At 41.8% G+C, this 23560-nt stretch overlaps 1 protein-coding gene and 1 pseudogene across 1 annotated transcript in view; one reads left to right on the top strand and one right to left on the bottom strand.

Moving 5' to 3' along the window:
• The window catches only part of LOC141198678 (uncharacterized), a 208436-nt pseudogene that overhangs the window by 17553 nt on the left and 167323 nt on the right, over window positions 1-23560 (top strand).
• LOC141198687 (uncharacterized) overlaps window positions 20912-23560 on the bottom strand; it is a 30602-nt gene continuing 27953 nt past the window's right edge. The window contains exon 7 of the mRNA XM_073663092.1: window positions 20912-22061. Within this exon, the coding sequence (XP_073519193.1) occupies window positions 21043-22061 (1019 nt within the window). The 3' untranslated portion in view covers window positions 20912-21042. The remainder of the gene's footprint in view (window positions 22062-23560) is intronic.

The following is a 23560-nucleotide window of genomic DNA, read 5'->3' as shown; positions in this document are numbered from 1 at the left end:
CACTGTGTGCGCAATTATTAGGCAAGTGAATATTTTGACCATATCATCATTTTTATGCAGATTTTCCAAATGCAAGCTATTTTTATTATTATTATTATTTATTTATACAACCCCTGGCAAAAATTATGGAATCACCGGGCTCGGAGGATGTTCATTCATTTGTTTAATGTTGATGAAAAAAAGCATATCACAGACATGGCACAAAACTAAAGTAATTTCAAATGGCAACTTTAGGGCTTTAAGAAACACAAAAAGAAATCAAGATTTAAAATGTGGTACTCAGTAAGGGTAATTTTTTCAGACCAAGCAGAGGGAAAAAATTATGGAATCACTCAATTCTGAGGATTCCAAACTAACAATGATAGACTGGTGCAAAGGGAAGAGGACCCTGCCCTTGCAGGCTTACATTCTACAGGAACAGGGAAGGAGACAGTACGTTGGGGGCATTGCCATAGCTCCGGTGTTGTTGAGGTGGCAGCAAGCAAGGTCATGGCAGGCTGTAAGCTTGTTTGAAGAGAGAGGTTTTCAGGTTCCGTCTGAAGGATCCAAATGTGGACGCTAATCGGATGTGTTGAGGCACAGAATTCATTAGGATGGGAGGTATTCGGGATAAATCTTGGAGGCGATTGGGTGAGGAATGAATAAGTGTGGAGGAGAGAAGGAGGTCTTGGGAGGACCGGAGATTACGTAAGGGAATGTATCGGGAGATTAGTTCAGAGATGAACGGAGGAGAAAGGCTATGGATGACTTTGTAGGTCAGTGTTAGTAGTTTGAATTGGATATGCTGGGCAATTGGGAGCCAGTGAAGGGATTTGTAAAGGGGGTTAGCAGAGGAGTAGCAAGGCGAGAGATGAACCAATCACACAGCAGAGTTGAGGGTGGACTGGAGGGGTGCGAGCATGTTAGCAGGTAGGCCACAGAGGAGGATGTTGCAATAGGGCATGCACAAGCAGTTTAGTAGATTGAGGGTTGAGGAAAGGACAGGTTCTGGAAATATTTTTGAGCTGGAGGTGACAGGAAGTGGTGAGAGCTTGGATGTGGGGTTTGAAGTGACTACCTCTTGAAGCTCATCAAGAGAAAGCCAAGCGTGTGCAAAGCAGTCATCAAAGCAAAAGGTGGCTACTTTGAAGAACCTAGAATATAAGACATATTTTCAGTTGTTTCACACTTTTTTGTTAAGTATATAATTCCACATGTGTTAATTCATAGTTTTGATGCCTTCAGTGTGAATGCACAATTTTCATAGTCATGAAAATACAGAAAAATCTTTAAATGAGAAGGTGTGTCCAAACTTTTGGTCTGTACTGTAGATCTGGATGTCATCAGCGTACTGATGGTACTGGAAGCCATGGAATTTTATGGGGTGTCCCAGGCCAAGGGTATAGATTGAGAAGAGTAGGATTCCTAGGACAGAGCTTTCAGGGACTCCAACAGAGAGGGGGCAGGATGAGGAGGTAGTGTGGGAGTGGGAGAGGCTAAATGTACGGTTAGAAAGGTATGAGGAGATCCAAGATAGGGTTTGGTTTATGACGCCAAAGGAAGAAAGGATCTTTAGTAGGAGGCAGTGGTCAACTGTGTCGAAGGCAGAGGACAGGTCAAGAAGAAGGAGTACAGAGAATTGTCTGTTAGCTTTGGCTGTAAGTAAGTCATTAGTAATTTTGGTAAGGGCAGTTTTGGTGGAATAGTGCGGGCGGAAACCAGATTGTTGGTTATCAAAGAGAGAGTTAGATGAGAAGTGAGAGGAAAGTTCAGCATGAACATGTTGCTCAAGGAGTTTGGAGGCAAATGGGAGCAGTGATATGGGGCAGTAGCTGGACAAGGCGGTTGGATCGAGGGATGGCTTTTTGAGGATGGGCGTGATTGTGGCATGTTTGAAGGCAGAGGGGAAGGTACCAGAAGTTAGTGATAGCTTGAAGAGATGGGTTAGGGATGGGATGAGTGTGGGGGTGAGGTTGGGGAGGATGTGGGATGGGATGAGGTCGAGTGCACAAGTGGTGAGGTATGATTTGGAGAGGAGACGAGTGAAGTCTCCTTCCCTGATGTTGGACAGGGAGATTATGGTGGAAGGGCAATGGTCTGGGAAACAAAGGGGTTGTGGGGGTCGGACAGTAAAGACTTGCATTGTTTGGTCAATCTTGTTTTTGAAGTGTGTAGCAAACTACGGAGGAGGAGAGAGTTAAAAGTGTTGAATAATTGTTTGTGGTTGTAGGATAAGGAAGATATGAGGGTTGTGAAGTAGGCCTGTTTAACAGAGGTGAGGGCTGATTTGAATGCGAGTGTTGCTCGTTTGAATACAGTGAAGTCATCTTGTGAATGTGTTTTCTTCCACCGCCGCTCCGCAACCCTGGACACTTGCCGAAGCTGTTTAGTGAGGTTGTTGTGCCAGGGTTGCCTATTGACTCATCGCACTCTGCCATGCGCACAAGGGGCGACCGAGTCAATAGCTGATGCGAGAGTGGCATTGTAGAAAGCAGCGGCACTGTCTGTGTCGTGGAGTGAAGATATGGATGTCAGTGGTAGAATAGAGTCAGAGAGTGTGTGAGTGTTTAGATGTGCAAGGTTTCTGCGGGGGTGTGCTAGTTGCTGGACATGGGTGACAGGTGATGAGGACAGGGATGAGAATGCGGGTAGATGTTGGTCAGATAAGGGGAGGTTGTGAGGTTAGATAGGGAGCAGAGTCGGGTGACGATGAGGTCTAGTGTGTGTCTGTCTGTGGATGGCTGAGGAGGACCACTGAGTAAAACCAAAGGATGAAGTAAGCAACAGGAGTTTGGGTGCTGTTGACTGGCGAGTGTCAGTGGGGATGTTGAAATCGCCCATGATGATTGTGGGAATGTCAGCAGAGAGAAAGTAAAGAAGCCAGGTGGAGAATTGGTCAATAAAGGCAGTGACCGTGCCCAGAGGTTAGTATGTGACAGCCACTTGAAGGTTGGAGGGAGAGTAGATACGGACAGAGTGGACTTCAAAAGAAGGGAGGATGAGGGAAGGTAGAGGTGCGATTGAGTTAAAGGTGCAGTTGGTAGAAAGTAGAAGACCCACTCCTCCACAATGTCTGTTGCCAGAGCGAGGGGTGTGGGTAAAGTGGAGGCCACCGTTACATCGCAGCAGGGGAGGCAATGTCAGAGGGTGTCAACCATGTCTCTGTGATACCCAGGAAGGAGAGATGACGAGAGGTAAAGAGGTCATGGACAAAATGGAGCTTGTTGCAGACCAAGCGGGCGTTTCAGAGTGCTCCAGAGAGAGGGAGCAGGTCGGTGGGCGTCGGGCACGGGTTTTACATTGGAGAGGTTGCGACAGTTTGCAGTTGGTTGGAAGTGATAGGAGGGGGTATTGGTGGGAGGTGTGAGCTGAGGGGGTCCAGGATTGGGAGATATGTCGCCGGCAGTGAGGAGAAGCAGAGAGAGGGAGAACAGGTGGGAAAATGAGTGTGTCCGGCTTGTTTTGCGTTTTGATAGGATAGATCTGAGGTTGAGAAGCAGGTCTGCAGATGAGGTCAGGTGGGGAGGTAAGAGGGAAGGAGAGAGGATTATTTGATTAGAGGGTGCTGGGGTTTGGGGATAGCGAAGGAGAGAATGGATTAGTGGTGAAAAGACAGTAAGGGCGTTTATAAGCAATAATGAAGGTTTACGTGTGAAAGAGAAAGAGAAACTAAGCACAATTAGTAAATCGTTACTCGTAACTTCTGGTCACTTCTGGGACATTTCCGGGAATATTTCCATAAGCCACTTTGAAAACTACCACTTAGAATAACTGCTCAGAGACCATACCATAACTGGTTTGTTTATTGGATGAAGTAGATCAGGTGATGTGTATTTTGTAATGAGGGGTGTGTGGACTATGGATATTGACACCCTTTATCAGGGGGGCAGAGTTATTAGGCAGCTTCCTTTCCTCAGGCAAAATGGGCCAAAAAGAGTTTTAACTGACTATAAAAACTCAAAATTGGTTAAAAGTCTTACAGAGGGATGCAGCACTCCTTAAATTGCTCAGATATTGGGTGTGATCACAGAACCTTCAAAAGTGTATAGAGTCACAAAAGAAAAAAAAATAGCATTAACTGCAAAAGATTTCACAAGACTCAAACGTGAAGCGACCAGGAAGATATTATCCTCTTGTACTGTCGTATTCCAGAACTACAGTCTTCCTGGAGGCCAGAAGTACAAGGTGTTCAGTGCTCAGAGACAAGGCTGAGGCTGAATACCGACCACCACTGAACAAGACACAAGAAAAAACTTGGCCAAGAAATATCTGAAGACAGATTTTTCAAAGGTTTTATGGACTGATGAGAGTGACTCTTGACAGACCAGATGGATGGGCCCATGGCTGGATAAGTAATGGGCACAGACCTCGACTTCAACTCAGACACTAGCGAGGTGGAGATGGGCACTGCTATGGGCTGGTATTATTACAGATGAGCTAGTTGGACCTTTTCTTTCCAGAACTTATCGTGGAAATAAATAAACCATTAACATACTTTATTGGCTGTACAAAGACTGTTGCATTCTTTATATTGTTAAATTGCCTGAATTATTTTAGAACTTTCTTAATCCCAACTGATAGCACATTATTGCTTTATACCGGCATCACAATGCTATTAATTTTTTTTTTATTACACAGAATTTTATATATTTTACATCAACTCATCTTTAATCCAATCAGATTCCCACAATATGAGATACTAATAATTTATGTATATAATTTTCCTAGTGAAGAATGGATAGAGACAGAAAGAAGATGGCGGAGAGGATAATGCACCTCACCATAGAGATCCTCTTCCGGCTTACTGGAGAGGTGAGAGATTCTGATGACGTCACATTACATCATTTTTATCTATGGGAATAACAGATGGACAGAACTGGAGAGGTGAGGACCCTGGAAATGTCTGTAGTGAGATTTATTAATGTGTCTCTCTATAACTAGGATTACACAATAGTGAAGAAGACCTCTAGTGAGTGCTGTCAGGACCCTGTGTCTGAGGGATGGAGAAGACTCCTGAGCCCAATCACTGGACCTCCACCTCACCCCCTGATACATGAGGACATCAGTGACCAGAAGATCCTAGAACTCACCTACAAGATGATTGAGCTACTGACTGGAGAGGTGTCACTGCTGGGAATGCTGGGACATTATACAGTATAATGTAATGTAGTAATGTATAACGCTATGGAGGGATTTGTTGGGATGATGATATCATTGTATGTGTCAGGTTCCTATAAGATGTCAGGATGTCGCTGTCTATTTGTCCATGGAGGAGTGGGAGTATTTAGAAGGACACAAAGATCTGTACAAGGACGTCATGATGGAGGTACCCCAGCCCCTCACATCACCAGGTAATAGACTGGACTAAATACACACGGCCTATAATTATCTGTATGGAAAGAATTAATACAGTCCTTGTATGTGTTTCCTCCAGATCTATCCAAAAGGACAACACCAGAGATATGTCCCCGTCCTCTTCTTCCACAGGACTGTAAACAAGAAGATCTCAATGTTCCTCAAGATCATCAGGTAGATGGAGAGAAGGTGTCATGAGATCTCCCCTATGATGTGTAGTCGGCTGTGAAGGTCTTGTGTTCAGTCTTGTTTTATCCCCCAGTATTATATGTTTTATACTTGTGTAATGAGAACGGTGGAGATGGCAGGATTAGAGCTGATCATAGACTACTCATCTGTCTGTGACTTTTACGATATTTGTTTCAGGGTGAAGATCTGACCCCTATTAATACTACAGAGACATATGTGAGGAGTGATGAGCGGTGTAAAGAGGAGATTCCTACATATGACTACCCAGGTGAGTAGTAACCACTGAATGTAGAGAAGTTACCAATTCATCTCAATCACTGCCTGTGGCTTCTTTTTCGGTGGTGTGGTCCGGCCATGTCATAATCGTGTGACCACCAATTTACCTCTTGGCCACAACATTTTCCTCCATCCAAAAATGTTCACATTACTTTGTGTAATTGTGAAAGCCCTTTTCTGTAGAACTTACAACCTGGAGGATCCACCTACCTCCTGGGATTAGGAGACGCTGACCGCTACCTGCGCAGATCTGTAAACTACAAAGCCAAATGACAGCGTACGTAGAATGTGCTGACAAGTGAGAAAATCACTTGAAGAAAAAATATAATGATGGGACTGTAAGAGAAAGCAGAGGGTAATGATGCTGTCTGCTTCCTAGATCCCTGATATCTTATTGGATGAATCTACCTTCTCTCCCTTCTGTGCTGCTGAATGTGCTCATATGGTCCCTACAAGACCAGGTCTAGTCTTTCTGGACAAACTTCACTTTTATGATCAACAATACTAAATGTGCAGTGAGGGCCAAGAACAGATTTCTGTACAATAACAGCAAAGTTTCCCTTTAACCTGACTGTTCAATTTCTTTTGAAACCGACTAACTTCAAACAGGATTGCGATAAACTATACAAAAACATTACACCTGTGCCATGATATATCTCTAAGCTGTACATGTTTAATATTGTCCCTTACGATAGTTTAGATTGCCCTCAGCCACCGAGCCCCATACTCTAATTACCCCAGAGAGGTTTCACCACTAGTTACTCATTTTTTACTGATGAAGACTTTTTGAAGAGTTTGATCATTTCAGTAGATGTTAGTTCCCAAAATACTCTGATTTAACCCCTTCCTGCAGCCAGTTTTGGGTTCCTATCAGGGCCCATTTTCAAATCTGACGTGTGTCACTTTATGTGGTGATAATTTTGGAATTCTTCACAAAAGATAATAGGAAACAAATGGACTTTTAGAAATTATTTTACAACTTCTCCTGAATCCGACAATACCCTATATACGGTTGTACACTACTGTCTGGGCACATGGCAGGTTAAGAAGGGAAGGAGCGACATTTAGCTATCTGAATGCAGATCTTGCTGGAATATATTTCAGACACAATGTATTGGGGGCACTGTTCATGGTCACCTGGCAGCTCAAAAGATGACTACCACAAACAGGTTGGCACTATATACTCCATTTTCCAGATCCCAGGGATTGCCTTGCTCATCACCCTTTAACCCCAAGATGAATAGTCAGGTAGCCGGGTCAGAACCAGGAGGGCAGAGAAAATACAAATCAGAAGACACAAGAGTAGTCAGTAAACGGGCCGAGGTCACAACAGGACACAAATACACAAGCCGGGAGCTGAGCACAGAGGACTGAACCAGAGGAGGACAAGGCTGTATCTGGCAGCCCCCGGCAATATGCTTCCAGCTTTAGTAGGGTGCGGTGCTTTCCGATTGGATGAAGCAGATTACTCCAGCTGGACAGCACACACACCCATACTGCCAGACTGGATGGTACTACAGGTCCCAGGCTACCTAATCTTAGTGGCTGGACAGAGCCTGCGCCGTTCAGAGCTTCTGGTTCCGACATCTCCTCCATCACCAGCGCCGCCTGCAGAATGATAAAGGTGGCGCCTGGTGATAGATGCAGACGTTGGGGCAGCAGATCCCAGAGGAGGTGGGACACTTTTTACAGAAGCCTTAAAGAAGTTGTCCAGTACTTTTTACAATTGCCCCAATGTCCCCCAATGTATTTACCCTGTGCCCTTAAGTCTTTTTGTAATTACCTTCTGCTGTCCTTCTTGCCTGTAAGTGACGCTATCACTGGCCGCCTACAGGCATCACGTGAGGGGTGACATCAGTGACGTGGTCCCCGCGGTGAATGCTAGGCTGTGGGCGGGGTTACCCCACGCATCACACCCAGCATCCACCGCGCACTTTCCCTCTCCTTATTCATTGGGAAAGCGGTGGGTGCTGGGTGTGACGTGCGGGGTAACTCCGCCCACAGCCCAGCATCCACCATGGGGACCACATCACTGATGTCACTCCTCACTTGACATGCCATCAGCAGAAGAAAGAGCCGGCTGCAGCCGGGGATCATGTAATACCTGTAGGCGGTTAAATATATTGGGGGACATTGGGGCAATTGAAAAAAGTACTAGACTACTTCTTTAATATAACAAAATGGCAGAAAACCAGAACAGTAGAAATTACCATAAAGTGTCTCCATTTTGGAACTTTATATCCCGCAGTGAATTAATCTATAGACGTAGCGATTATTTTGACTCCACAGGCACTTTCCGGAAATTAGCACACAATGCATGTTGGAGAGTAAACATTGCACATTGGCCATTTTATTACCCAACACATAGTGCCCAGATTGTGCTCCAGGAGACACACACCATAAATTAAGTGGGTTCTTCTCACTATAGTAATGCCAAATACATGGAGGCTAAATGTGGTTTGGGCACAGTGCAAGGTTCAGAAGCGAGGGGTAGATTTGACTTTGGGAGAGCGGATTTTGCTGCATTGGTTTATGGATGAGAAGAAGTTTTTATTGGTATCATTTTTGCCTACATAACATTGTTTGGTGGCTTTTTATTCCATATTTTGGAGGCAGAATGAACAAACAGTTGAATACCACGCTCTACTGCTTCATCCTACGAGGTTTTCTATTAGACTGTGAATTGTCATTCACTGTCATTCTGTCAATAACTTGTCATTTCTACAGACGTTTTAAGTAGAAATGTTCAAAAATATAAATTTCAAGGATATTTTATTAAAAATTAATAATTGTTTTTTTCTTGGCAGATGACTGTACCAGGAGATCAGAGGGACAGCTGACATCTTCAATTTTTAAATCGGATGATCTTGAAATCCCACAAGATACAATTGAAGTAAATGGCATTACTCCAGATATCCCATCATCCCTTCACAGCAAAGATCTGTCATCTGATCCTATGAAACAGATCCTGTGTTCTGATTCATTACCGACTACTAAGGAAAATCAAAATAAAAAAATAAGCATTACGAAACGAGCTGCTCATAAAGGAAAGAAGTCATTTTCACGTTCAGAAAATGGAAATAGTTTTACCCTCGAAAAGTCAATTCTTAAACATCAAAAAATACACACAGCGGACAATAGATTTTTTTGTTCAAAATGTGGGAAATGTTTTAAACAGAAATCAGATTTTGTCAAGCACCAGAGACTTCACATAGGGAAGAAGCCTTTTTCATGTTCAGAATGTGGGAAATGTTTTAACCGGAAAGCGCATCTTCATAACCATCAGAGAACCCACACAGGGGAGAAGCCTTTTTCATGTTCAGAATGTGGGAAATGTTTTAACCAGAAATCTGCTTTGGTTAATCACCAGAGAATTCACACAGGGGAGAAGCCTTTTTCATGTTCAGAATGTGACAAATGTTTTAACCGTAAATCTACTTTGGTTAAGCACCAGAGAACTCACACAGGGGAGAAACCATTTTCATGTTCAGACTGTGGGAAATGTTTTCGTGATAAATCATCTTTGGTTAAGCACCAGAGAACTCACACAGGGGAAAAGCCTTTTTCATGTTCAGAATGTGGGAAATGTTTTAACCATAAATCAACTTTGGTTAAGCACCAGAGAACTCACACAGGGGAGAAACCTTTTTCATGTTCAGAATGTGGGAAATGTTTTTTATGGAAATCACTTCTTGTTAGACACCATAGAAGTCACACGGGGGAGAAGCCATTTTCATCAGAATGTGGTAAATGTTTTAACCATAAATCAGCTTTGGTTAAGCACCAGAGAACCCACACAGTGGAGAAGCCTTTTTCCTAATCTTTTTTTTTTTTTTTTTAATCCAATACATTTTTGAGATTTTTTACATTAGCTTTTTTCTTGACAAAACAAGAAACCAGTACATACAATAATAAAATAACATACCATAGGGATGACATACATGCATCTCTCCTATATATCCTTTCAGCTTGCCCATTACCATCTGATAACTTGCAGTTACTATATCATACAATTAACATTCCACATTCTTGAAATCTTTTATATAACCATAATATTGTAATAAACATTATAATCCTATACACATATAGGTGTGCTATATTACCCATACCACATGTTAAGGAATTCCAATACACATTACAATGAAACATTAGACCTCGCCAATACCCCCCTTCCCCATAAGTCATTGTCTCTCCTACAATAACCCCATTGATGGCATTCCAGGTGTATCCAACCATAAGCCGTATATTTTCTCAAATTTATTCATTCAGTTTTGTTTTTTATATACCCCTTTTTCTAATCTGATATTATTTATCCTATTTTTGAGTTCACTAATTTCTGGAGGTGAGGGGTTAATCCATTTGGATGCAATATGTTTCCTAGCTTGAAATAAAATACGTGAAATCCCTATTGAAATTGGGTCAAATTCCATATCATCCCTTAATACAGGGGTCCTCAAACTACGGCCCGAGGGCCACATGCGGTGAGGATGTTTATCCGGCCCGCCAGGTGTTTTTGCCGCCGCAGCCTGTCCTGCTTAGCAGACGACAGTTCGATGCTGGCGGGCCCTGTAATCGTGGGCGGAACGAGGCGGCGAGTAAAGGGGATGAGCTGCCACTCCGTATACAGCACAGATGACGTGATGACGTCACGCGCCTGTGCCAGAAGTAGACAGATTCGAGCGGGCGCCTATTCAGAGCAGTGGGATACATAGGTGAGTACTGGTATTTTTTTTTATTTTTAACACTGGGTCCGGTCTAACATGCTTATTAGGGACATTTACCTGCCTATTGGGGACATTTACCTGCCTATTGGGGACATTTACCTGCCTATTGGGGGCCTATGCTGCCTATTGGGGACATTTACCTGCCTATTGGGGACATTTACCTGCCTATTGGACCTATGCTGCCTATTGGCGATATTTACCTGCCTATTGGGGACATATAACCTGCCTATTGGGGACCTATGCTGCCTATTGGGGACCTATGCTGCCTATTGGGGACATTTACCTGCCTATTAGGAACCTATGCTGCCTATTGGGGATATTTACCAGCCTATTGGGGACCTATGCTGCCTATTGGGGACATTTACCTGCCTATTGGGAACCTATGCTGCCTATTGGGAACATTTACCTGCCTATTAGGAACCTATGCTGCCTATTGGAGATATTTACCTGCCTATTGGGGACATTTACTTGCCTATTGGGGACCTATGCTGCCTATTGGGGACATTTACCTGCCTATTGGGGACCTATGCTGCCTATGGGAACATTTACCTGCCTATTGGGGACACTTACCTGCCTTAGGGAACATTTACCTGCCTATTGGGAATATTTACCTGCCTATTGGGGACATTTACCTGCCTATTGGGGACCTATGCTGCCTATTGGGGACATTTACCTGCCTATTGGGGATCTATGGTGCCTATTGGGGACATTTACCTACCTATTGGGGACCTATGTTGCCTATTGGGGATATTTACCTGCCTATAGGGGACATTTACCTGCCTATTAGGAACCTATGCTGCCTATTGGGGACAATTACTTGCCTATTAGGAACCTATGCTGCCTATTGGGGACATTTACTTGCCTATTAGGAACCTATGCTGCCTATTGGGGATATTTACCTGCCTATTGGGAACATTTACTTGCCTATTGGGGACTCTCGCACCACACCAGTCTGAGCCTGAGGTAAAAGCCGAGTTCCACCAATATGGGCTTTGGTGAGGCTGAAATGATATAGACTGGCAAGGCTTCATTGATGGGCACTGATCAGGCTGCATTGATGGGCAGTGCAGTCTGTATGTCTCTATTTTGGCAGTTTTATTGCTGGTATATTGTTTTTGTAGCGCTGTATATATATTGGTAATTTACTAAAAGCTATTTGGAATTCCTAGGAAACAATGGTATCAAGAAAAAGAAAAATTGATGCGGAGTGTAGGATATTCAAAGAACAGTGGACTTATGATTACTTTTTCATGCAGTACAAGGAAAGAGCCGTGAGTTTGATGTGCCAGAATATAGTGTCTGTGTTCAAAGAATACAATTGGCGTCGACACTATCAAACGCCACATAAAGATAAATATGATTGTTTGGTCGGAGAAAGGATGAAATATTAAAACTGAAAAATACATTGACAACTCAGCAAAATACTTCCGTGAAGCAGAAGCAACTAAATATTTCATCACTGCGAGCAAGTTTTCAAGTTGCCAAGCTAATAGCGGGCACTGGCCGACCATTCCTGGGGGGAGAATTTGTTACAGAATGCCTTCTTTCTGTTGCCAAATAGATGTGTCCAGAGAAGGCCGATTTATTTAGTACAGAGAGTCTTTCAGGACCTACAATTACACGAAGGATTGAAGAAATGGGAGACAATTTGCATCAGCATTTGCAAAACTCCGCAAAAACACTTTCCTATTTTTCCTTGGCACTCGACGAAAGTAATGATATTCGTGATTCTGCACAACTTCTAATTTTTATTCGTGGGACGAATGACTGTTTCGAAGTCACAGAAGAGCTTGCTGCACTGCAAGGCATGAAAGGAAGAACTACAGGAGAGGAGATCTATGAAAAGGTTTGCCAAACTGTGAATGGTTTGGAGCTGGACTGGGCTAAACAAGCCAGTGTGACTACTGATGGTGCTCCTAGCATGGTGGGGTCTAAGGAAGGAGTAATTGCTTGCATTAACCAAGAGATGGACAAACATAACCATTCTCATCCAATACTGCCTCATCCACCAACAGGCGCTGTGTAGTAAATCACTGGAGTGGGACTCTGTTAGGAAAATTGTGGTATCTTGTGTTAATTTCATTAGAGCTAATGCATTAAACCACAGACAATTTCAGGAATTTCTGTCTGAGCTAAATGTTGCCTATGAAGATGTTCTGCACCACACAGAAGTGCGTTGGCTGAGTCGTGGGAGAGTTTTGAGACATTTCTATGACTTACTTCCACAGATTACAGCTTCTCTGCTTTCAAAAACAAAGAAGTACCGGAGCTCAATGATGCGGAATGGAAATGGCACCTTGCCTTTCTGACAGATGTAACCGAGTTACTTAACAGTTTCAATGTGCAACTTTAAGGAAAGGGGAAGCTCCTCTGTGATATGCAATCACATGTGAAAGCATTTGAAGTAAAATTAGGCCTCCTCATCAAAGAAGTGAAGGAGGAAAATTTCTGCCATCTCCCCACAACCCAAAATATGTTAGCGGAAAAACCATTGGTGGCATTCCCAAACAAAACATGTGGATTCACTGGAAAAGTTACAAAAGGAGTTCCAATGTAGATTTAAAGAGCTTCATCTCCATGAACAGGACATGCAGCTTTTCCGTGACATTGAAAATGTGGATACAATTTACCAAATGGAACCGGCTGAACTGCAGAATTGTGACTCTCTGAAAGATGCATTCAAGTCAAGCAGCCTTCCTAATTTCTATGCATCTCTCCCCTCTGAGACATATCCTAATCTCAGGAACCATGCACTCAAAATGCCAACCATCTTTGGCAGCACTTATGTCTGTGAACAGACTTTTTCCAGAATGAAACATGTGAAATCTCCAACCAGATCCAGACTAACTGATGCACACTTGCATCACTTGTTACGACTAGCAGTGACAAATATGGAACCGGACATGGACCATCTCATTAGCCAAAAGCTGGCCCATAGTTCCCATTGACATACCGGTAAGTTTGTTGATTTAACTTTACTTGTTCTTCATTTTAAATATTGTATTTATTCCCGTTTTGTTTTTTTTTACTTTAAAATAAGATATGTGCAGTGTGCATAGGAATTTGTTCATAGTTTTTTTTTAAACTATATTCCGGCCCTCCAATGGTCCAAGGGACAGTGAACTGGCCCCCTGTTTAAAAAGTTTGAGAACCCCTGCTCTAATATACCTAATAGGCATTTTTTGGGGTCTGGTTGAATATCTATTTTATATACCCTCTTTATAATAGACAGAACTCCTTTCCAGTATTTACCTAACTCTCGGCATTCCCATAGCGGATGTAATAGGCCCGCAGCATCCATGTTACATCCTGGACATTCAGCAGCAGTCCGGTATCCTATGTTGCATAGGAATCTAGGCGTCTTATATTTCCTATGTATTAATATGATCTGGGAAAATCTCTGTGTCTCATATAAAGATAATTGGGGAACCAGTTCTAATACCGCTCTTCATTGATCCTCAGAAATTGGACCTATATCTCCATCCATTTTTGTCTAGCTGGAGAAGGAAATATTGTTAAATAAGAATTAAAAGGACTCAGTAAATATCAGAAATACGACCCTTAGTATTTCCCTTCTCTAATACCAACTTAACAAAAGTATTATTTTCTACCCAAAAGGGCGTCCATCTTGATTTGCATTTAAGAGTGTTCCATAAGGACCAATGAATATCCTACTTATTCATTGTGTTATTTCTCATGGCAGCCGCTAGTTCAAAAGTATTATTTGTGGTTACTCTGTCAATTACGGCTGATATCAAAGGCACATTAGTTTGAAACCAGAAGTTTACATACACTATATAAAAAGACACATCAGCATGTTTTTCTCAATATCTGAGATGAAATCAGAATAAACCTTTCCCGTGTTAGGTCAATTAGGATTACCATAATTTTTAATATTTTCCAAATGCCAGAATAATGAGAGAGAGGAAATGTTTTAAGGCATTTTTATTACTTACTCCAAAGTCAAAAGTTTACATATATTTCATTAGTATTTGGTACCATTGCCCTTAAACTGAATGACTTGGGTCAAACGTTTGGGATATCCTTCCACAAGCTTTTCAGAATAGTTGTTCGGAATTTGGGCCGATTCCTCCTGACAAAACTGGTGTAACTGATCCAGGATTGTAGGTCGCCTTGCTCGCATCTGCCTTTTCAATAGGACTGAGATCAGGGCTTTGTGTCGGCCACTCCAAAACATTGACTTTGTTATCCTTAAGCCACTTTCTTACCATTTTGGCAGTATGCTTCAGGTCATTGTCTATTTGGAAGACCCATTTCCGCCCAAGCTTTAACTTCCTGGCTAATGTCTTGAGATGTTGCTTCAGTATTGCCACATAATCTTCTTTTCTCATGATGCCATCTATTTTGTGAAGTGCATCAGTCCCTCCTGCAGCAAAACAACTCAACAACAAGATGCTGTCACCCCCGTGTTTCACAGTTGGGATGGTGTTCTTAGGCTTCCAAGCTTCTCCCTTTTTCCTCAAAAGGTAACGATGGTCAGTATGCCCAAAAAGTTCAATTTTAGTTTCATCAGACCACAGAATATGTCTCCAAAAATTAAGCTCTTTGTTCCTGTGTGCATGTGCAAACATTAATCTGGCTTTTTTATGTTTTTTTTTTGAGTAATGGTTTCTTCCTTTTCTTGAGTAATGGCAGAGTAGCCTTTCGGCCCATGTTGATACAGTACTCGTTTCACTGTGGATATTTACACAATCTTATCAGCTTCCGCCATCATCTTCACAAGGTCTCTTGCTTTTGTCCTTGGGTTGATATGCACATGTCGGACCAATGCACGTTCATCTCTGGTACACAGAACCCATCTCCTTCCTGAGTGGTATGAAGGCTTGACATTCCATTTTTGTTTGTACTTGCGTATAATTGTTTGTACACATGAACGAGGCAGCTTCAGGTATCATGAAATTGTACCCACAATTTGTAATCCACAATTCTCTTCCTGATATCTTGGCTGATTTCTTTAGACTTTTCCATGATGGTACACAAAGAAGCAGTGTGTTTCAGGTGTGCATTAAAATACATCCACAGGTGTGTTTCTAATTAACACAGATGCTGCCAAAAAGCTCAGAAAAAAAATCAGAAGCTTCAAAACACATGACATCATCATATGGGCAGTCCAAAATTATTTAAAGGTATAGTAATCGTAGTGTATGGAAACTTTTGCAGTAAGCAATAAAAATGCCTTAAAACATTCTCTCTCTCATTGTTCTGGCATTTGGCAAATTTAAACTAATTGACCTAAAACGGGAAATGTTTATTCTGATTTCATCTCAGATATTGAGAAAAACATGCAGATGTGTCTTTTTATATAGTGTATGTAAACTTCTGGTTTCAACTGTGTCTGTGTGTGTGTGTGTATATATATATATATATATATATATATATATATATATATATATATATATATATATATATATACATATATATATATATATATACACAGTACAGACCAAAAGTTTGGACACACTTTCTCATTTAAAGATTTTTCTTTATTTTCATGACTATGAAAATTGTACATTCACACTGAAGGCATCAAAACTATGAATTAACACATGTGGAATTATATACTTAACAAAAAAGTGTGAAACAACTGAAAATATGTCTTATATTCTAGGTTCTTCAAAGTAGCCACCTTTTGCTTTGAAAACTGCTTTGAATACTCTTGGCATTCTCTTGATGAGCTTGAAGAGGTAGTCACCGGAAATGGTTTTCACTTCACAGGTGTGCCTTGTCACGTTTAATAAGTGGGATTTCTTGCCTTATAAATGGGGTTGGGACCATCAGTTGTGTTCTGCAGAAGTCAGGTGGATACACAGCTGATAGTCCTACTGAATAGACTCTTAGCTGCTTTTTTCTTGCTATAATACAAATTCTAAGTAAAGAAAAATGAGTGGCCATCATTACTTTAAGAAATGAAGGTCAGTCAGTCCGAAAAATTGAGCAAACTTTGAAAGTGTCCCCAAGTGCAGTTGCAAAAACCAGCAAGCGCTACAAAGAAACTGGCTCACATGAGGACCGCTCCAGGAAAGGAAGACCAAGAGTCACCTCTGCTTCTGAGGATAAGTTTATCCGAGTCAACAGCCTCAGAAATCTCAGGTTAACAGCAGCTCAGATTAGAGACCAAGTCAATGCCACACAGAGTTCTAGCAGCAGACACATCTAGTCACCGGAAATGGTCTTCCAACAATCTTGAAGGAGTTCCCAGAGATGCTTAGCACTTGTTGGCCCTTTTGCCTTCACTCTGCGGTCCAGCTCACCCCAAACCATCTCGATTGGGTTCAGGTCTGGTGACTGTGGAGGCCAGGTCATCTGGCGTAGCACCCCATCACTCTCCTTCTAGGTTAAATAGCCCTTACACAGCCTGGAGGTGTGTTTGGGGTCATTGTCCTGTTGAAAAATAAATGATGGTTCAACTAAACACAAACCAGATGGAATAGCATGCCGCTGCAAGATGCTGTGGTAGCCATGCTGGTTCAGTATGCCTTAAATTTTGAATAAATACCCAACAGTGTCACCAGCAAAGCACCCCCACACCATCACACCTCGTCCTCCATGCTTCACGGTGGGGACCAGGCATGTAGAGTCCATCCGTTCACCTTTTCTGCGTCGCACAAAGACACGGTGGTTAGAATCAAAGATCTCAAATTTGGACTCATCAGACCAAAGCACAGATTTCCACTGGTCTAATGTCCATTCCTTGTGTTCTTTAGCCCAAACAAGTCTCTTCTGCTTGTTGCCTGTCCTTAGCAGTGGTTTCCTAGCAGCTATTTTACTATGAAGGCCTGCTGCACAAAGTCTCCTCTTAACAGTTGTTGAAGAGATGTGTCTGCTGCTAGAACTCTGGGTGCCATTGACCTGGTCTCTAATCTGAGCTGCTGTTAACCTGCGATTTCTGAGGCTGATGACTCGGATAAACTTATCCTCAGAAGCAGAGGTGACTCTTTGTTTTCCTTTCCTGGGGCGGTCCTCATGTGAGCCAGTTTCTTTGTAGCGCTTGATGGTTTTTGTAACTGCACTTGGGGACACTTTCAAAGTTTACCCAATTTTTCAGACTGACTGACCTTCATTTCTTAAAGTAATGATGGTCACTCGTTTTTCTTTACTTAGCTGCTTTTTTCTTGCCATAATACAAATTCTAACAGTCTATTCAGGAGGACTATCAGCTGTGTATCCACCAGACTTCTGCACAACACAAGTGATGGTCCCAACCCCATTTATAAGGCGAGAAATCCCACTTAGTAAACGTGACAGGGCACACCTGTGAAGTGAAAACCATTTCCGGTGACTACCTCTTGAAGCTCATCAAGAGAATGCAAAGAGTGTGCAAAGCAGTCAACAAAGCAAAAGGTGGCTACTTTTGAAGAACCTAGAATATAAGACATATTTTCAGTTGTTTCACACTTTTTTTGTTAAGTATATAATTCCACATGTGTTAATTCATAGTTTTGATGCCTTCAGTGTGAATGTACAATTTGGTCTGTACTGTGTGTGTATATATATATATTTATATATATATATGTATATATATATATATATATATATATATATATATATATGTGTGTGTGTGTGTGTGTGTGTGTGTGTATATACAGTGTATATATATATATATATATAAGTAAATCGTCATCATTAGGATACCATATTTATAGCCTACAATATCCGGACTAGCAATCAACATACAGGCCAAAGGTTCAATGGCTATCGCGAGAAGGAGGGGAGACAGGGGGCATCCCTGCCGAGTGCCCCTCCCCAACGCGATTGAAGCCGATAAGAGACCATTAGTTCTTATTTTAGCCTGAGGTCCAGAGTACAAAACCTGTATGTATGATAGGAATTTGGGACCCACCCCAAACCTTTTAAGAACCTCCCACAGGTATTTCCATTCTACGCCATCGAATGCTTTAGCCGCATCGAGAGAGAGAAAGAAAGAATAGCCTTATGTCCCATTATTACATCTGATCTTTGAAGAAAAAGCCTTCGTAAATTCATTGCTGTGGACCAGTTTGGAATAAAGCCTGATTGATCCTTATGAATAATCTCCGTAATAATGTGAAATAATCTATTTGCCAGGCCTTTGCAATATGTCTATCGATAGAAGAGAAATGGGACGATATGACTTGGGGTGTGTAATGTATAATGTTTAGATCTGTCTCTTTAAGAAAAGGAAGTCTTGTGACCGGAGAGTTAGAGACTGGAAGTGAGTTTTAGTTTCGGTTTCTAGTCTGCTGAGAAACATGTAATGCATTGTGCTGGAGGAAGAAGGAGAAGAATAAAATACAGATAAAATCTACTCTCTTGAATTTCTTGTACTGTGAGGACATTACAACTTATATAGCGCCATTAATTCCACAGCGCTTTACAGACATTATCGTCGCTGTCCCCATTGGGGCTCACAATCTACATTCCATATCAGTATGTCTTTGGAGTGTGGGAGGAAACCGGAGAACCCGGAGAAAACCCACGCAAACACGAGGGGAACATACAAACTCCTTGTAGATGTTGTCCTTGGTGGGATTTGAGCCCAGAGCCGCAGCGCTGCAGTGCTAACCACTGAGCCACCATGCTGCCCCCCATGTTATGCTTGATTTACTTTTATCAGTCACCATTTTTATCATATACATATATATTGTATATATTTCTTAAATATTTTAATACTGTATATATATCTTAAATATTTTTAATAATTATATTTTTGTGTATGGTATAATTTCTTAATATTTGCACAGTTTACCTCAATTTGTTATTTCGGGTGGGAATTGAACTCACTCCCGCTTCATTTTTTGTTTTGCCATTCATTTTGCTCGAAGATCTCTTCTTTATTCCTCTTTCATGGCTTCTCTGGAGGATTGTACTAACATTTTCCCACGTTACGTCACGATTTCACCCAGCCTCTCACTCTAACAGCTGGGTTATCCCCGAATGCTGAGTTCATCTAAGTTCAGCGGAGGGACTTTCCCAGCAGCATAGATTTTTTCCCACGCTATTCTCTTAGCGATTTCTTTGGCCAGTATCTTTAGTTTAGTATCTTATTTCTCTTATACATTAACATTAAAAATGTGTTTTATATGTCCATATAATGTCTAATAATTAATATTCTAACATTCCAATGTGACAAACACTTTTATTCACTACAATCCACTTCTTAATAAATTTATGGTTTTATACACCCCAATCGCCCCTTTTTAATCCTCTGGTTCATTCACTCTTCTCCATTACATCGCTCACGCCAATGTCGATACTTTTGTTCTGTGACTTCTTGCCCAACCTACATAACTATATTTTTACATCACACTATATTTATATTTAGATTAAATTTATCACCAGAAATGTGTATTTTATTATTGTTTACAAGATAAATGAAATTGAGAAAATAAAAATATGTAATTTTGAAAGCTTTTATCATCATTTCTTCTTAAATTATTTACATTATTAAACTTTGACATATCATGTGTTCTTTTTTGGCGCCACATTTTTTCAAATTCACCAGTGTATATACTGTATATGGCTGTGTTCTGTCATTTGTCATATGTTTTTTGCCCTGAGGAGGAAGTATATTACTTTGACACGGATAGACAATAAAATAAAGCATGTTTTTCTAGTGTGGACCTGGATTAACTGTCATCTTCCAGCAGCGCGGATTTTCCACTTTTCGTTCCTTTCCACATACTACTGTTTCAGGAAACCAACTGCACGTCAGCAGGTACCACAGTTATAACTACAGTCGGTAGCGGAGAGCTTTGGGAAGCACTCATAGTACTAGAAAACTGACCCTGCAGCTGGGACTGTGAAGATCCTAGCTTGTAGTATTTCCTGGCCAGATCCTGGATCATCTGGGTCAGATTCGCTGCCTGATCACAGAGTGTAGGAATTGGATCCATTATTGGATATAATGTGATGCTAGTCACCACTCATGGACAGGCTGTGAGGCAGATTAGTCAAACATACCGGGGTCAGATACCAAGAGAGCACTTAGAAAACAAAAGAGAAAAGACAGGCGAAGTCAAGTCATGATCTGAGGTCATAATACCAGGAAGATAGCAGATCAGAGCAAAGGGGCTAGGCAAATGGATGGTCAGAACGAGGTTTAAAGTCATACAGCAAAGGACCAACAAACAGAGCACAGAATTACAAGGCAAACAACCGAGCAGATGCTATGTCTAGCAGAGGTCTGAGACTCAGCTAAGTTACTGGGTAATCACCTGGAACAGGGAACATCTGAAAGAAGCTCAACACCTCTCAAGACTCGGATTGGATGGCTGAGCTGTCCATCAAAACACCGACAACTCAGCACACCCCTGCACCACATGGCATGACTGAGCTGTCAGTCACAGCATCCGAGACACACTAAGCAGAGAAATTGTGACACTCTGATGTTTATTAGGCTGATATTTATTTAGAGTTGATTTCCGTATAAATTATTTCTCACATTAAGAACATGAAAAAGACTTCTGCCTGTGTGACTGCTCTGGTGACTAAGAAAAGATGATTTCTTCACAAAACATTTTCAACATTCTGAACGTGAAAAAGGCTTCTCCCCTGTGTGGGTTCTCTGGTGTCTAACAAAATATGATTTCTGGTTAAAACATATCCTACATTCTGAACAAAAAAAAGGCTTCTCCCCTGTGTGAGTTCTTTGGTGTTTAATGAGATTACATTTATGATTAAAATATTTCCCACATTCTGAACAGGAAAAAAGACTTCTCCCCTGTGTGAATTTTCTGGTGCGTGACAAGATTTGATTTCTGTGAAAAATATTTCCCACATTCTGAACAGAAAAAAGGCTTTTCCCCTGTGTGAGTTCTCTGGTGCTTAACAAAAACTGATTTCCGGTTAAAACATTTCCCACATTCTGAACAAGAAAAAGGCTTCTCCCCAGTGTGAGTTCTCTGGTGTGTAACAAGATCTGCTTTGTGATGAAAACTTTTCCCACATTCTGAACAGGCTTCTCCCCTGTGTGACTTCTCCGGTGATTAACAAGATTTGATTTCCATAAAAAACATTTCCCACATTCTGAACAGGAAAAAGGCTTCTCTCCTGTGTGTATTCTCTGATGTCTGATAAGACTTGATTTCTCTGCAAAACATTTCCCACATTCTGAACATGAAAATGGCTTCTCCCCTGTGTGAGTTCTCTGGTGATTAACAAGACCTGATTTCTGGTTAAAACATTTCCCACATTTGAAACAAAAAAATCTATTCCCTGCTGAGTGAATTTTTTGATGTTTAAGAATATACTTTTCAACGGAAACACTATTTCCATTTTCTGAATGTGAAAATGGCTTCTTTGCATTAGGAGCAGTTCGTTTTTTAATGCTTATTTTGTGACTTTGATTTTCCATAGTGGTCGGTAATGAATCAGAAGACAGGACCTGTTTGATAGGATCAGATGACAGATCTTTGCTGTGAAGGGATGATGGTATATCTGGAGTAATGGCATTCACTTCAATTACATCTGGGATCTCAAGACCATTTGATTTGAAAACTGGAGATGTCAGCTGTCCCTCTGATCTCCTGGTACAGTCATCTGCCAAGAAAAAAAAAAACTAATTATTATTTTTGAATAAAATATCCTTGAATTTTATATTTTTGAACATTTCTACTTAAACTGTCTGTAAAAATGGAAATTTATGTAAAAAAATTTAATTATTCACCAAGACAATGACAGTTCACAGTCTAATAGAAAACCTCATAGCATGAAGCAGTTGACCGTGGTGTTCAACTGATTCTGCCTCCCAAATATGGAATAAAAGCCACCAAACAGTGTTATATAGGTGAAAATAATAACAAGAAAAGCTTCTACTCATCTCACGAAAAAACAAGTCCCCACTCAGGTCCATCATCTGTCAGTGGAAAAACAAAGGTTTCCACATTATTAGTGGCTCAGATACTCTACAAATACACCCTAGGGCGTGGAGAGCAATGGATATTCATCTTCCTTAATAGCGCGAACACTGTAGCCACAGCACAGCTCCTGCTGTGCTCGGCGGTCAGTGTGCCTACTATTAAAGACCATGAATATTCACTACTACCCACTCTCCTGGATTGTAGTGAATAATCATGGTTTTTAATAGTGGGCACACAGACCTCCGAGCACAGCAGGAGCCGCACTGCAGCTACAGTGTGTGCGCTGTTATGGAGAGTGAATGGTCACTGCTCTCAACACACACAGTCCCAGCATGGGGAGCAGTGACTATTCCGGCACAGCATCTCAGTGTGAGGGTACATGACAGGGACGCCATGCGCCCCCTGCCATGAGAGGCGCACACAGTGAGTGTCGGCAGCAGAGCGGGACGCCATGTTTTACCAGTATGGGGACCAGAGGTGGCCATGCATTACCAGGGCAGGGATCAGGGGGGGCATGCATTACCAGGATGGGGATCAGGGAGGGCATGCATTACCAGAATGGAGATGAGGGGGGCCAGGCATTACCAGCATGGGGATCAGGGGGTGCCATGCATACCAGGATGGGGATCAGGGAGGGGGTGCCAAGCATACCAGGATGGGGATCGGGGGGTGCCAAGCATACCAGGATGGGGATCAGGGGGTGCCATGCATACCAGGATTGGGGATCAGGGGATGCCAAGCATACCAGGATGGGGATCAGGAGGTGCCTTGCATACCAGGATGGGGATCAAGGAGTGCCATTCATACCAGGATGGGGATCAGGAGGTGCCTTGCATACCAGGATGGGGATCAAGGAGAGCCATTCATACCAGGATGGGGATGAGGGGTGCCATGCATATGGGGATGGGGGCCACATATAACAGGAAGGAGGGGGGCATATATACCAGGATGGGGATATTAAAAGAATTGGGGGACATTACCCCTTTAACAGTGTCAGCAGCAGACCCCCTTCCCCTAAAATAATGCATTATGACCACAATTTTTGCTTAATTTTTTTTTCTATTTTGCTACTCTAAAACCTAGGTGCGTCCTATGGTCTGGTGCGTCTTTTAGTCTGAAAAATACGATAAGTGTAGCAGCCAATAATCTATATAAAATATAAATAAATAAATTGGTCCC

Source organism: Phyllobates terribilis, unplaced genomic scaffold (assembly GCF_046119375.1).
Source record: "Phyllobates terribilis strain yellow unplaced genomic scaffold, ASM4611937v1 Scaffold_99__1_contigs__length_5935540, whole genome shotgun sequence".
Taxonomy (NCBI): domain Eukaryota; kingdom Metazoa; phylum Chordata; class Amphibia; order Anura; family Dendrobatidae; genus Phyllobates; species Phyllobates terribilis.
The sequence above is the reverse complement of the archived record's forward strand: the minus strand, read 5'-3'. Positions and strand labels throughout refer to the sequence as shown.